Source organism: Neolamprologus brichardi, chromosome 12, assembly GCF_056152115.1.
Source record: "Neolamprologus brichardi isolate AB-2024 chromosome 12, ASM5615211v1, whole genome shotgun sequence".
NCBI classification, from domain to species: Eukaryota; Metazoa; Chordata; class Actinopteri; order Cichliformes; family Cichlidae; genus Neolamprologus; species Neolamprologus brichardi.
The window spans coordinates 11511962-11528849 of NC_142115.1; the positions used below are offsets into that span (position 1 = coordinate 11511962).

Sequence of the window (16888 nt, forward strand, 5' to 3'; positions counted from 1 at the left end):
TAATATTATGTTGAAGCACAGTACGTATTAATCTGCGACGCTCCTGACTACAGTAGCCGTAATGCTCCAACAATTCATCAAGCGGTTCGGTTTCGTAGCTTACCAAAGTTGTACTTAAACATTTTGACAAATTTTTGAGCGCCGTGTACCACATAAAATCAGTTTGTGGTCAGTAAGCACAGTAGAATTCATACATAAGGCACACTTTTGAGGAAATGAAAGGATTTTAACTGTGCCTTATAGTCCGAAAAATATGGTACTGAAAAAGTTCTTCTGCTAAAGTTTTTCACTGAGCTGAAATTGAAAGTAAAAATATCTCAAGATATACAAAATAAAAAGAAAGCCAAAATTAAAATTGCACTCGAATGTCTGGCCTGCTGGTTTTTAGGTTATTTAAAGATAGAATGGAAGGCAGAGCCTTCAGTTTTTAGGCCCCTTTTCTCTGGAACCAGCTCCTAGTTTGGCCTCAGGTGACAGAAACTCTTTCTGCTTTGATGATTAGGCTTAAAACTTTACTTTTTGAAAAAGCTTGTAGTTATTAGATTACCCTAAACCCTCCCTTAGTTATACTGCAATAGGCCTAAACTACTGGGGACTTTCCACGATGCACTGAGCATTTCTTCTTAATTCACCTCTTTTCATTTGAACTGTTTTTATACACAACTTTGCATTTAATCATTAGTTTATACTATTCTCTGGCTCCCCTCCACTGTGTGTCTTTTGTCTGTCTCCCTCCCCTCACTTCCCCATCCATTTGTGGCAGATGGCTGTCCCTATCTGAGCCTAGTTCTATTGGAGTTTTTTTCATATGCAAAGGTTTTTCTTTCTGTTGCCAAGTGCTTGCTCATAGGGTTCAATTGAATGTTGGAGCTTCTGTATGTTCTGTTTTTTTGTAAGGTTAGTGAAAGATGCCCAACGGATTTACTTTAACAAATGGACCATCCCAGCCTTGCCGTATTGGTCTATTTGATTCACCTTTGCTTTTATTGTTTTATTTTCACTTGCTACACACGGGACAGACATGACTGGGGGAAAGAGAAGGGAGAAAGAAAGAGGGAAAGAAAAACAGCGGGGAAGAGGAACGGTGATAAAGGGCAAAAAACAAAAACCAACAAAACAAACAGACAAAAAATACATCACCTGGATCACCTGTTGAGAAAGAAAAAAGAGAAAACAAGCAGAAGAAAAAAAGAGCAATATAATAAACAACATCATCGCGATGATCTATGTGAATATAACAGTAAATACTAAATATTGAATATTATTGCAGCACGTAGGATTGACAGCGCACAGTGTGCTTTGAAGTAGAGGCCAAAAAGGGTGTAGTTTGTGTCTGTGAGCACCCGTGTGTACACCTGTGAGCATGAGCGCGCTTGTATTTAAAAGGTTCCTTCGTGTAATGATCTGCTAGAGGGTGTGGGGGGCCATAACCCCGTCCTCCAGGGCATGAAGCAGGTATGGAGGAGATCCAGGCTCCAGACATCCAGAGGCCCTCAGAGCACAAGAGATCGAGGAAGATCAATGTAGGGGCAACCATGCCACTCTCCTGGAAAGAGCTGAGGAGAGCCCCAGATGAGGAGTCACTCAGCAGCCGCGGAGCAGAAGCCGGGGGGGTTGCAGTGACGGGCTCGTGAGCTCCGCCGGCAGCCAGCTGTGCCAGCGTGGCCGAACCCCAGGCCTAAAGGCTGAGGGCACCCCACCCCCGAAGGGGCCTGAGCGAGCCCCAGGCTCCAGGCCCCAACAAGTAGCCACCAAGGAGTGAGCCGGTGCGTACCTGGACGCCCATCCCCGGACACAAAGAACCACCAATGCACCGATGTCTGAGGGAGTCTGTCACTGGCAGGGGGAGTGGTGGGGGAAGATAGGCCTCTATACCTTGGAGGGCTTGAGATGTCCCTCAGCTTCTGTATGTTATTGTAGGATCTATCCCCCTACAATATAAAACTCCTTGAGGTAACACTTGTTGTGATTTGGCTCTATATAAATAAAAGCGAACTGAATTTAAAGTTGTTTCTTTTTATTGTGTATGATACCAAGTGTACGGCGCATCACACTATTTTAGTGTTCTTCACTAAAACAAAAAGAAATTAGCTAAATACCCACGTTAATTTATTTGTTCACATTTCAGATTTCTTTACATTTTCTGGCTTATTTCTTGTCTCTTTAACACTCAAAATCAGTGACAAGAGTTAAGCTAATATCCTTCAACTGTGAAAACTAAACCATTTCATTGTGGGCTCTTCCTGTGCAACAAAACTACTTCCAAGAGAGCTTCAAGCCATAAAGAACCAGAGCTAATATTCATTTCAAAGACAACCCCTGGAAGAGCTACATCTGACAGATACTTTTGTTTAGTTTCCTGGGGATGTTGTGGTATTTTTAATATCAGATTCAAAAGACCACAAAGAACCATACAAAAATTAGCATTGGTAACAACTGAACTAAACTTAATCATCTACAGTGGCTTGCAAAAGTATTCGGCCCCCTTGAACTTTTCCACATTTTGTCACATTACAGCCACAAACATGAATCAATTTTATTGGAATTCCACGTGAAAGACCAATACAAAGTGGTGTACACGTGAGAAGTGGAACGAAAATCATACATGATTCCTAACATTTTTTACAAATAAATAACTGAAAAGTGAGGTGTGCGCAATTATTCAGCCCCCTTTGGTCTGAGTGCAGTCAGTTGCCCATAGACATTGCCTGATGAGTGCTAATGACTAAATAGAGTGCACCTGTGTGTAATCTAATGTCAGTACAAATACAGCTGCTCTGTGATGGCCTCAGAGGTTGTCTAAGAGAATATTGGGAGCAACAACACCATGAAGTCCAAAGAACACACCAGACAGGTCAGGGATAAAGTTATTGAGAAATTTAAAGCAGGCTTAGGCTACAAAAAGATTTCCCAAGCCTTCAACATCCCACAGAGCACTGTTCAAGCGATCATTCAGAAATGGAAGGAGTATGGCACAACTGTAAGCCTACCAAGACAAGGCCGTCCACCTAAACTCACAGGACGAACAAGGAGAGCGCTGATCAAAAATGCAGCCAAGAGGCCCATGGTGACTCGAGCTGCAGAGATCTACAGCTCAGGTGGGGGAATCTGTCCATAGGACAACTATTAGTCGTGCACTGCACAAAGTTGGCCTTTATGGAAGAGTGGCAAGAAGAAAGCCATTGTTAACAGAAAACCATAAGAAGTCCCGTTTGCAGTTTGCCACAAGCCATGTGGGGGACACAGCAAACATGTGGAAGAAGGTGCTCTGGTCAGATGAGACCAAAATGGAACTTTTTGGCCAAAATGCAAAAACGTTATGTGTGGCGGAAAACTAACACTGCACATCACTCTGAACACACCAATCCCCACTGTCAAATGTGGTGGTGGCAGCATCATGCTCTGGGGGCTCTTCAGCAGGGACAGGGAAGCTGGTCAGAGTTGATGGGAAGATGGATGAAGCCAAATACAGGGCAATCTTGGAAGAAAACCTCTTGGAGTCTGCAAAAGACTTGAGACTGTGGCGGAGGTTCACCTTCCAGCAGGACAACAACCCTAAACATAAAGCCAGGGCAACAATGGAATGGTTTAAAACAAAACATATCCCTGTGTTAGAATGGCCCAGTCAAAGTCCAGATCTAAATCCAATCGAGAATCTGTGGCAAGATCTGAAAACTGCTGTTCACAAACGCTGTCCATCTAATCTGACTGAGCTGGAGCTGTTTTGCAAAGACGAATGGGCAAGGATTTCAGTCTCTAGATTGCAGCAAAAGGCGGTTCTACAAAGTAAAGACTCAGGGGGCTGAATAATTACGCACACCTCACTTTTCAGTTATTTATTTGTAAAAAATGTTTGGAATCATGTATGATCTTCGTTCCACTTCTCACGTGTACACCACTTTGTATTGGTCTTTCACGTGGAATTCCAATAAAATTGATTCATGTTTGTGGCTGTAATGTGACAAAATATGGAAACGTTTAAGGGGGCCGAATACTTTTGCAAGCCACTGTATATGTTAATAGGTTAGGTACTGACTTTGTATTAGGGTGGTCTCTCCAGGTGGGGAGGTGATAGTCACAGGAGGAATCTGGATGGAGGTTTGCCTAGTTCGTCTGACATTCCTCTGGTTATCTGAGTCTTCTATATGATCAGGAGGCCAGCTAGTGCCCCCAGAGCCTTGCTGGGGGGTGATAGCCAAGGACTCACCCTCTGAATCGCCAAACCTGTGCCAAAAGAAGAGATATAATCTTAGTTCCTCTACTGTGTACTGTGTAATGTTGTGACTTCTGCAGGAATTTTTCCTTGTTCTGGTTGAGACTCAAGGAAACTCTGGTTCACACATTATGCCTATAACTAGGCATTTTAAATTATGGGTGCTCCATGCCAACTGTGCAGAAATAAAATATAAATAGTAAGACAGCAGGAATGAATAATAAACAGGAGAAATATATAAAATTAAGGGGAATATATACAAACTAGTAGAATATATTTCAAACAAGAGAGACGTACATTGGAAAACAAAGTGCTTGGAAGTAGTGCAAAGAACTTGGTCTAACTAGAGTCTGTGTGTGGGTGGCTCGAGTGATGAGGGTTACTCAAACCATGGCTCAAATTGGTGAGGTGAGTTGTCAGAGGCAGAGTGTGAGCGGATAGTGTTTGTTATCAGTCCGAATTGCCCAGGGAAGAAGCAGGTTGTGAGTCTGGAGGTGTAGGACCTGTGCCGACCAGAGGGCAGCGGGTTAAACAAATGGTCCTGTTTTTTTTTGTTTTTGATACAGGAAGCTCCGGTGATGGCCTCCAGGGTAGCAGAGGGTAGCCAATTTTTGGGGCAGTGTTAATTACCCTCATTTTTATTGTAGATAAGAAATGTTATAAATTTATTGCTGAACACTTATAGGTAACCTCCCTGGGCTCAAATTCCAAGCTCCAGCCTTTTTATAGTGTCACTGTCAGTGTCACTGTGTAGCTGAAATCAAATAGTGAACAGAACAACAGTATTACCATATATAACCATAGTTTTTACCTCTGACTATGGGTCTTCTCTCTGTTATTAGACTCTGTGGAGTGTCCCCTGGATGCGTGAATGCGATGCCTTCTCTCTCCACTGGCACCACTGACTCCTCTGGAATTCCTATCTCCATTCCTGTTAGACAAATGTCCATCTTTGTGGCGAGATCTTCGCTCTCCCCTCCCTCCACTACTCACTGTCCCGTTGCCACCTCGGGACTGCCGGTGTGAATGATGATGGTGGTGATCTCTCTCGCCTACGTTCCCCCAACCTCCACTGTCATCCACTGAACACTGATGGCGGTGGTTCCTGCCTCCCTCCCGGCTGTGGGACCTCTCACTCTTCCCCCGTTTGTCCCGGCTGCTGTCATGGTTTTTGGAGCGGCTGTGATGGATGTGATGTCTCCCATCTTTAGTGCTATCACCATTATCATTGGTTTCCTGTTTTCGTTCTCTGTCTCGGTGGTAGTGGTGATGGCGGGGCTGGTGAGGCACAGAGGGAGGTGGGTCCGTGGCAGTGTCAGCCTTCTCTGACAAGCAAGTCTTCTTGTGGTGGTGCTGGCTGCTGCCACTGTGGGGCTCAACAACCAACGGCCGGTCAAGGTGAGTCTTCATGTCTGGCCGCATGTGTAGGGCTGACGATATGTGCAGTCGCTCTTCTGAAGTTAGCTCACTGTACAGCGCCTCACAGCTTGCGTGGTTCTGTTTTCTCAGTTGGCTGGCTCTTTGTTCCCACACCGACATTGTCTTCACTGACCTCTGCTGCTCCTTACTAGAGAATGGAAAAAGAAGACAAATTATAACCACTGTAACATTAATTTTACAACCTAAAATAGTGTATATATTCTGAATCATCAACATCAACTTTTAAACCAATGCAATAGTCACAATAATCTGTAAGTTCAGCAAATGATAAAACCAATTCCAATGGACAGGTAGAGTATCCATTGTGACAAATTCAGTATGTATGCATTTTATTATTCATAGCACATAAAATTAGCTGTATACGCTATTCAGTGTTGGGAAGGTTACTTTTAAAATGTATTACACTACAGATTACAGAATACATGCACCAAAATGTATTTTATAACGTATTCCGTTACGTTACTCAATGAGAGTAAAGTGTTCTGAATACTTTGGATTACTTAATATATTGTCATGCTTTTTTACAACTACATGAATGTACTATTGCTGTGTGATTTTTTTTACTATTACTGAAGGTTACTTGCCATACCAATACCAACTAGATTTTTAAATGTTAATATAAACCTACTCCGTGCGTATATAAAACAGGTCCATAGTAAAGGGACCTCTGGCTAATACGTCAGGTTCATGTCGGGCTCGTAGCCGAAAACTAGCTTTACTTTGTTGTCTGGGTCAACTTTGCTAGCGAGAGATAGAGAGAGGCGCTGAAAAGCTGGAACTTATTGTTTTGGAAGAAAACACGAACACAGTGTACAGTTGAGTCTTAATTGCTTACTTACAACTGGGCTTGTCAGGCACTCTTTTTTGGCTGCAGCGGTTTTTATTATATTTACATGCTTCCATCTCCCGTTTCTGCTCGGTGACAACTTGTACTTTCGACTCTCCTTTTTCTCCCTCCCTCGCTCACAGACACATAACGGGTATGACAGTCCATTCTCCCTGCAGCACGGACTACACTGCCCATGACGCTACACATTCTTTAGGGCTATGCCTCAAACACTCTGCCTATTGCCTTCGTATTACATAATTTTTTGAATAATAATTTTTACAAATATTTCTTCACGTCATTTATGTGGGCCACAAGTAGAGGTGACATGATTGAGACACACAGTCTCTTAATGAGTGTTTTGCTTGGGTCCAAAAATAGAGAGGACATGGCCTAAAATATGAAACAGGAAAAAAACGCCCTGTAATCTATTTATTTCAACAAAGTAACTGTCGTGAGTCTAGGAGTAAATCTTTGGATGAAAGGAAAGCTTATCTTAAAGAGAATAATATTTGCTTTAAGTGCTGTGCTTCATTCACTCATCTAGCAAAAGACTGCCACAAAACCGTTCAGTGCAGAGAGTGCAAGAGTGAGAACCACCCTACTGCGCTACACCCAGGGCCGGCCCCCTGGATATCAGAGACTCCGGTAACCACAAGAGAGCAAGGCGGGGAGCAAGGAGAAGAAGCTCCTCAAGCTGTCACAGCAAAATGCACAGACATTTGTGGGACTACCGTCAGAGCAAAGCCGTGCTCCAAAATCTGTCTTTTCAGAGTTTATCCAGCTGGCCACAGGGAGAAAGCTGTTAAGGCGTACATTGTTCTCGACGAGCAGAGCAATAAGTCCTTGGCAAGAACAGAGTTTGAGCTCTTTGGAGTTACAGAGGGCACAGCAGCATACACCTTGAAGACCTGCTCAGGAGTTATTGAAACAACAGGGCGCCGAGCCAACAATTTCATCATGGAGTCATTAGATGGCAAGACAATTCCCCACCTTAATCGAATGTGACATGCTCCCTGATGATAAGTCTGAAATCCCCACACCTGAGATCGTCAGACATTATCCACATTTCAAGCGGGTTGTGGATAAAATTCCGGCTATAGATCCATCAGCAAGCATCCTGATCTTGCTCGGTCGAGATGTACCACAGGCACACAAGAGTGATACAATGGGCCCCACGATGCCCCCTACGCCCAGCATCTCGACTTGGAATAGGTGATTGTGGGAAAGGTTTGTCTCAGAAAAGCCCACAAACAAGAGTTTGTAAACGTCTATCAGTGCAACGTGCTGAGTAACGGTCGTACATCTCTGTTCGACCCTTGCACTAACAGTCTACTTATCAAAGAGAAGCTTGACACTCCAGAGCAGCATCGTCAGTTTCCAGGAGCTAACGCATCCGAAATCCTGTTTGATGGGAAAGACAGCCTTGGTAAAGGGGTCTTCCTGCAAACGCCACACGACAACAAGCCTGCTACGTCTGTGGAAGACAAAGTCTTTCTGGAAATATTGGACAACGAGGTCTTCATGGATGACTCGAATAGTTGGGTGGCACCACTACCCTTCAGGTAACCAAGGTGCCAACTCCCTAACATCCGAGCCCAAGCAGTCAAGAGTCTTTTGACATTACGGCACATGCTGGAGAAGAAGCCAGACATGAAAGAACACATGATTGCCTTCATGCAGAAGATCTTTGAGGCAGGTCATGCTGAACCAGTACCACCACCCACATTCACACTGGTGGACAAGAGTGCTGGTATTTGCCAATATTCGGAGTGTATCATCCGCGCAAACCAGGTCAAGTACGGGCAGTGCTCAACTCCAGCACTAAGCATGATGGCGTCTCACTGAATGACATCCTGCTGAGTGGCCCTGACTTGAATAGTTCACTTTTAGGAGTCCTCATCTGCTTCCACAAGGAACCTGTAGCAGTGGCAGCAGACACAGAACAGATGTTCTATTGCTTCAAAGTCCACCATGATCACCAAGACTTCTTACATTTTCTCTGGTTCGAGGACAATGACCCCACCAAGCGCATCACGGAGTATAGGATGACCGTGCACATATTCGGCAACAGCCCCTCTCCCGCTGTTGGCATATACGGCTTGAGAAGAGCAGCTCTGCAAGGACAGGAAGACCACAGTGCAGAGGCAAAACAGTTTGTTCTAAAGAACTTCTACGTGGACAGTAGTCTTGCTTCCTTCCCCACCGATGACAACGCCATCCGAGTCCTGAAGGAAACCAAGGAGATGTTGGCTGATTCCAACATACGGCTATATAAGATAGCCTCCAACCACGACGTAGCAGTGGAGGCGTTTCCACCTGAGGAACGTGCTAAAGAGCTGAAAGACCTAGAGCTAGGTGTGGATCCGTTGCCTATGCAGAGAAGCTTAGGTCTCAACTGGCACCTTCAAACTGACAGCTTTACCTTTCTTGTCTCCCAGGAGGAGAAGCCCTTTACCCGTAGAGGTATTTCCTCCACAGTTAACAGCATATTCGACCCGTTGGGGTTTGCAGCTCCTAGGGCAAGGCTATAGTCAGAGAGCTATGCACTGAGCATTGCGATTGGGACAGCCCAATACCTGCTGAAAAAGTGGCACAGTGGATGTCTTGGAGAGACTCACTGAAGGCACTCGAGCAAGAGGAAGTCTGGAAAAACAAAAAATGTCCAACTTACCTGCTGATTGGTTGACCCAATCTCCTCCTTTCACCCAAGTTGGTTTGGGAAAAAATGATAGGGATGACTCGCCGCACTTTGGATAGTATGTTGCTCAAGATGCATTCCCCTAGTCTTTCACACAAAGTGCTCACCACGCTGATGGCAGAGGTCGCATCATGAAGGCCCGGCCAATAGTCCCTGTATCTTCCAATCCAGACATCCCAACCATACTCACCCCTGCTATGCTTTTAACACAAAAGGTGGACTCTGTGTCTGCTCCTTTGGAAGACATTGACCTCAAGGATCTCTACCAAAGTCAGTGGAAGCAAGTTCAAAGCCTTGTGGATTCCTTCTGGAAAAGATGGCGTCAAGAGTACCTGATGACACTCCAGCCGAGAAGGAAATGGCAAGCAGAACAAGCCAGCCTGCAAGTTGGAGATGTTGTGCTCCTAAAGGACAAAGAGGTTAAACGAAATCAATGGACCACAGGACTTGCGGTAAATACCTTTCCGGGTCAAGACAGCAGGTTCCGGAAAGTGGAGGGGAGAGTTGTTCAAGGAGGCACCCCCAGGGTGTATTCGAGACCCACCACTGAAGTTGTGCTGTTACTAAGAGGGACATAGTGGTATAGTACTCTATACCAGGCAGGGAGTGTGCTGCCCCTTTAAGGCAGGCATGATAATTTGGGTGTGTGCTTTTTGTACCAGCCGACTTGCCGTAGTACCTCACCAGGGAAAAACAGTCCTTTAGCCAAACTGTTGTCTGTTCCACTTTTCGTTTGCTTTTTCTTGCTGAGCCTGAGAGAGCACATGCCTGTAAGTAGTTGCTATCTGTTTTGTAAGATTTCCAGCGTTAGTTTTGTGTAGCAGTTTAGAGTTTTGTGTTAGAAACTTTCTTTTGTGAGGAACAACGACCGCGATGCTAACACGTTAGCCCGTCTATGGGATTTCCTATGTAATGTTAGCATTAAGCTAATAGCTAAATGCGTGGGCCTAATAAACAGTGAAGGGGTCTAGATATGCTCGTGCTTATGTGTTATATACATTGTAATTCATGGCTTAATGTTTGATGTTGTAAAGAAAATGCAATTACAGCAGAAATGTAATATTTTATTATTGTTTCCATACCAGTTTTACAGTGCTTCTACAGTAAACATCTAAAACTTATCCGTTGACTCCTGGATGTTTATTGTGGACCTGTTAGCTATCTGCCAAGCTAGAAACCAGCTTCACACCCTAGTGAGGGCAGACTAGTAACTATATTCTGAATATCACCATTTAAAACAGTAACTGTAACGGCATACAGTTACTCATATTTTGTATTTTAAATACGTAACGCCGGTACATGTATTTCGTTACTCCCCAACACTGACTCTAGTTTACATCATGGCACACAGAGTACCTACATGCAAAATAATTTACTGTATGACCAAGGTGCAATGGAGCTTTCAACAACAAGCTAAATTTATCACAGTATACTGTGGAGACAGCTCATTGATGAATATGCCTCAACAGGCCAAGCATGGCTACGTTACCATGCTTTGACATCCTATGATTTTTTGTCAATTTGTGTTTAATACGGACTTTGAAATGGCCGGAAGCATACACTGTTCAAAGTGTATGACCTACACTGAACCATTTAGATTTTAATAATGGGAAATTATATATTTCAGTGTCATTAATGTCTGGAAGCCAATCTGATCACAGCACAGTTAAGGACAAACTTTATCCCAGGTTTTTAATATGCCATCGTCCTGCAAGTGTATTCCTTGTGCTCAACACATTGCACTACACTCCTGTTAAGAGGTGGATGGAAAACATGGAACTGGACTTGTTGGATGAACAGAAAGCCTGCAACATAGTATGCATGATGAGAATGCAGGGCAGCTGTTTTACTTAAGTATTCTTGCTTTCAGAATGTCAATGATGACACTATGATCATGTATGCATGTAACTGGCACTGTCATCCACCTTGTTCACAGACAACTGGGTTTTTACCTCAGGTAGTGATGGACTGGGGTGCAGACATAACTCCTACAAACACATAAAGGGAGCAACATTGAAATACACAGAGGGAGAGAAGGAATTTCAAATGGACAGAAAAGGCAAGAGCACAGAGAAGGCAAATTAGCTTTAGGGAAACTCATAGGAGGAGGAACATGTAGATCAAAGACACTAAATTGTACAAGGAGAATGTTTTTCCTGAAAGTGAGCAAGCGAACAAGTGAGCAATTTAGGTGTTCAGAGAGTGCACAAAAAAACTTGGAAGAATTAGAAGTCATCAACATTTGGGCCATATATACTTACAATACATAGCTTTTTGTTAGACCATAATGCTATAGTATAGATAATATAATGATTAGAAATCTACCCTCTGGTCCTATAACTGTGTTGAGTACTGTGAAATAATATTTTATTGTGTTAAAATTGCTACTCCCCTTTGTCTAGAGCAGGGGTAGGCAACCTTTCTGATGGCGAGTGCCATTTAAAATTTCCTCAGAGGTCAGTGTGCCATATGATTGCCATCCATCCATCCATCCATTCGCTTCCGCTTATCCTTTTCAGGGTCGCGGGGGGCGCTGGAGCCTATCCCAGCTGTCATAGGGCGAGAGGCAGGGTACACCCTGGACAGGTCGCCAGTCTGTCGCAGGGCCAACACACAGGGACAGACAACCATTCGCACTCACATTCATTCGCACATTCACACCTAGTGGCAATTTGGATTATCCAATTAACCTATCCCCACAAGTTGCATGTCTTTGGACGGTGGGAGGAAGCCGGAGTACCCGGAGGGAACCCACGCAAACACGGGGAGAACATGCAAACTCCACACAGAAAGACCCCGGCCTGATGTTGGAATTGAACTCAGGACCTTCTTGCTGTGCGGCAACAGTGCTAACCACCGTGCCACCGTGCTGCCGCCATATGATTGCATTAGCAATAAATTTAATAACACTCTATATTAACCCTTAAGGACCCACAGTGACACTGGTGTCACTGCCCCTTTACACTTAGAGACTTGGTTATATATGATTCATTTGATATAAGACCCCCGTAATTTTCATGAAAGTAGAAATAGGTCTGGGCTCTTAAGGGTTAACAGTTACACACTATATAGAACCACTTTATAGAATTATATTTGTTCACAGATGTTTGCAGCTATCAGCAAATAGTTATCAGCTATTTTGAAACAAAAAAAGACACTTTTTATCCATAACAATACAATACAATACAATTTTATTTATATAGCACAATTAAAAACCCGAAGGCACACCAAAGTGCTTCACAGTAATATGGAGAGTCAACATAAGTCAATAACAGGGTACAAATCGGGCACTAGCACAGACAGGATAGAGGCACTAACAGACCAGGAGAGTTAGATAAATACAAAATCTGCTAAGAAGACAAAAACAGCAGTAAAATTAATAAAAAATAATAAATTTAATAAAAGATTTAAAAGTTTAAAATTTAAAAGATTTAAAAGGTCAGGAACTGGTTAGGAAAGCAAAGTCAAATAAATATGCTTTTAATCTTGATTTAAAGGATTGGATAGAGTCCAAGGCTCGAATAGAAGCAGGGAGGCTATTCCAAAGGTTGGGTACAGCTGAAGCAAAGGCACGATCGCCTCTGGTCTTCATTCTAAACTTAGGTTGGGCCAGGAGTAATTGACCTGATGATCTTAATGCATGACAAGGAGTGTACAAATTGAAGAGGTCAGTGAGGTAGCTGGGCGCAATGTTATTCAGGATTTTAAAAGTGAGTAGCAAGATTTTAAACTCAATGCGATATTTGATTGGCAACCAGTGTAGATCAACAAGAGCCGGAGTAATAGGGTCAAATTTTCTAGTTCCAGTAAGAAGGCTAGCCGCAGCAGCAGAGAAGGTTTGGAGACCACAGTAGAGAGAATTACAATAATCTAACCCGGAGGTCACAAAAGCGTGGATAAGTTTTTCCAGGTCCCTGTGTGGTATATAATGCTTAGCTTTAGAAATCTGGCGCAGTTGAAAAAAAAAACAGATTTAACTACAGATGATACTTGCTTATCAAGCTTAAAGGAGCTATCCAAATAGACACCCAGGTTACGCATAGAATCAGAGAGAGAGTTAGCTAGGGGCTCCAGCAGGGCAACAAGCTGGTCTCGAGGAATATGGCTGTCGAACACCATAACTTCAGTTTTTTTCTCATTTAAAATGAGAGAATTTTCTGACAGCCAATCTTTAACCTCTCTCAGGCAATTGTACAGGGAGTTCAGTGATGCTGACAAATCATCAGTCAGTTGACAATAGATTTGAATGTCATCAGCGTAAAAGTGATAAGAAATATTGTATTTTTCAAATATGGAGCCCAAAGGTAGCATATACAAAGGGCCCAATACAGACCCCTGGGGCACACCACAGCAGAGAGGGGCAACAGAGGAAGAGTATCCTCCCATCACAACAGAGAAGGATCTATCTGTGAGGTAAGAATTAAACCAGTTAAGGGCAGAACCCTTGATGCCTACAACATGCTCTAGCCTCCTCAAGAGTATATTATGATGAACCATGCCAAAGGCTGAAGACAGATCCAATAAAACTAAAACGGTAGGGCGACCAGAGTCAGCAAATACAAGAAGATCATTATAGACTCTTAGCAGTGCCGTTTCAGTGCTATGGTGTGGCTTAAAGCCAGACGGGTATTTGTCAGTGATATTATTTGCAACTAAGTAAGCCTGTATTAGGAGAAAGACGGCTTTGTCTAAAATTCTTGATAAAAACGGAAGCTTCGAGGTTGGCCTATAATTGGCAGGGTCTTTCTGATCGAAATTACTTTTTTTAAGAACGGGGTGCACTGCCGCATGTTTAAAGGCAGTCGGGACACAGCCCACAAACAAAGATAAATTCATTAAGAATAAGATGCAAGGCCCAATTTCCTCAAAACTTTCCTTGATAATTCGGGATGGAAGGATATCGTGCACAGAATTTGAGTTTCTCAGTTGTTCAATTATTACCTTAAGAGTGAGGAGTGATAACAGCTCAAAGTGAGAAAGGTGGACATGCATCCTAAAGCACAAGAGAGTGAGAGTGTGAAGCCTTCAGTAATAAAACTTTTCCACTAAAATGATTAAGAAATTGCTCACAGAGAGCCTGAGGCTACATCCACACGTACCCGGGTATTTTTGAAAACGCAGATTTTTCTATGCTTTGCACCTTTCGTCCAGACGTAAACGGCGTTTTTGGTCACTGAAAACAGAGATTTTTAAAAACTCCGTCCAGGGTGGATATTTTTGAAAACTCAGTTTTTGCATTTACGTGTGGACGAGAAAAACTGAGAAAACGCAGAAAACGCAGTGTCAAAGGTGTGCACATTTTTTGACGTCACACTGTGCGCCACGTTATTGTTTTGGTGAAATGAATTTCTACAATACTGTTACTGTTACTTGTACTCTCTGCAGTGTTTAAATGCTTACATATACACACACAGTTACTGTCCCTCCACACATACGACTCGGTTCTGCTTCTATGCCCCAGCTTTGTTCACTTTTTCCCACCGAGGCTTCTAGACTTCTGATTGGCCAACATTTCTGCACGGTTAGGAATATATCGCCACCTGTTGCTTTGGCATGTTCCTAGCAGTGTTTTCCTTCATTTCTGCCTTTACGTGTGGACGGGATTTTTTTTTTTAAAAAAAACGGAAAATCTCTGTTTTCAAAAATACCCGTGTACGTGTGGACGTAGCCTGAGAGTTCTTGTCCATTTGCTGTTATGGACAACAGCAAATGGACTGTACAACAGAAAATACAAATGCTATTTATGGTCTCCTCACAAGAATGATAAGAAAAATAAACTAAGCCAATATGGCATGTCTGTTAATACAGAGACACACATGTTAATATGATCTCTGGTCTCCCACTCAGAGACACAGGTCTCCGAGTGTCCAGCATTCAGACGGCTACCTGAGGACACTCATGTGAGAGAAAATCTGCTCACACAGATATGTAGAGCCAAATACTGTCAATAAGGCCTCTGCAATGTTCTGAAGACAGTTAAACTTGTCAGGTGGTGATGTCCAGCAGGTGAAAATGCAAGCTCCATGAACACGCACAGCTGTGGATTCCAGCTGTTTCAATGTTGCATTAACTGGCGTTAACTCAGCCAGTTAATGCGAGACAAATCTAGCTGCTCATTAAAGATTTCTGGTTTGACCAGAAAATAAAACATTGGTCCATACACCTGAAAGTCCCAAAAATACATTGTGTTTCAAGTCTACGGATGTATCCGTGTATTTCCATGGTGCTGATGCTGTGCGGAGCGGACAGCTCCTGAAGCTTTAGAAGTGTCGGAATGTGGAAAGCTAACAACGCCCCTCTTACCAGTAGGCTAAGTTATTTTTAGCCAATTACAAGTTGAATCTGGTACTTGGCGTTGTTAGTTAAGATACCGTCATTAAGAAGAGGCACAACTAATGTGTCTATGCGAGCTGATTTGCGATGTGCACCGCTGGCGCGGCAATTTATTTTTTGATGCACCTTCTCAGATTAATTCACTGCGTGTCGTGCCCAGGGCTGAACTGGGACAAAAAAACAGCTCGGGCATTTTGACTACAGACCGGCCCACCAGGTATTAAAGCCATAAAACTTTTGAATGAAAACAAACACGATTGTGACAGTGATGTACACTGTCTTGTTGGTATATGTATGATTTCTATACATTTTACATCAGCTAAAAACTTTGGTTGTAAGCTTCAGATAATTATTTAATAACAGCTAGATATTTTAAATGAAAATAAAGTATTTCTTTGTGCCCCCCTTTCCCTGTTAATGCCCCACCTGGCCCCCTGGCAAAACTTTGCTAGACCCGCCCCTGCACAGTTACCAGCTGTCAGCTACTTAGAAAATAATATTGGTGTTTTTTTGTCTCTCAGAAACAGTTCATAACTTCCCTTCAACTCATTCATGTGACCTAAAAGGTAAACCTGTTTCTCCATCACCTGTTCAGCTCTGATGATTCAGTAAGGACATCTCCTGGTTTCATCTTCATGTTTCCCTCTCACCAGATAACCAAACCGATATCATGACCAGCTGTGGCTCCAGCAAACCTCAGCTGATACTAGAAATTAATATTAAATAAATTCTAACAACAGCTGATCAAGCTTAAACGTGCTGCTGTTATTTAGTGCGACATCCGGCGGTTTCCTCTTTCTGGCGCAAAGTGGGCGATAAACAAACAAGAGAGAAACGCCGATCAGCTGATCATTGATCAGTTTCATGATTGAAGTAGCAACAGGAGGGGGGGGGGGGGGGGGGGAGAATGAGAGAAGAAGAGGCAGCTGTGCAGCAAAGACAAAGAATAACTCCACCTTTGTGTCTTTTTTCATTCTAGCTGTAGTCCGGGACAAACTGCGTCCCCTCTCAGCTCAACACGAAACGCGTAATAATTTCTCTGAATGAGGGACGATTCAGTCTTTTTACGGGACGGTTGGCAGTTCTACTAACTAACCTTATGAATTAAATAAAGTTCAACATCAGTAACATCATAGCACCCACCCAGCTGTATAGAAACTCCGTCATGCTAGCTAGTACGCAGTACAAGTTATTGTAACTGACTGTAAAAAGTCAGCACAATGAAAATAAACTTCACCTAAACTTGGTTTATATCTGACCCAGATAGACTGCAGGTCATAACTTCTTACCTGAAGTTCAGTTTACCTGACGCTCGGACCGACGGCCGCCTCGGGTCTCTCCTTGTCCTGCCTCCGATCTCCCTCATCCACGTGCT

General features: G+C 43.3%; 1 protein-coding gene across 1 annotated transcript in view; it reads right to left on the reverse strand.

Moving 5' to 3' along the window:
• cacna1ba (calcium voltage-gated channel subunit alpha1 Ba) overlaps positions 1-16888 on the reverse strand; it is a 292202-nt gene that overhangs the window by 158462 nt on the left and 116852 nt on the right. The window contains exons 19-21 of the mRNA XM_087849000.1: positions 11133-11168; positions 5025-5780; positions 4037-4224 (exon numbers count right to left, since the gene is read on the reverse strand). Of these exons, the coding sequence (XP_087705126.1) occupies positions 4037-4224; positions 5025-5780; positions 11133-11168 (980 nt within the window). The remainder of the gene's footprint in view (positions 1-4036; positions 4225-5024; positions 5781-11132; positions 11169-16888) is intronic.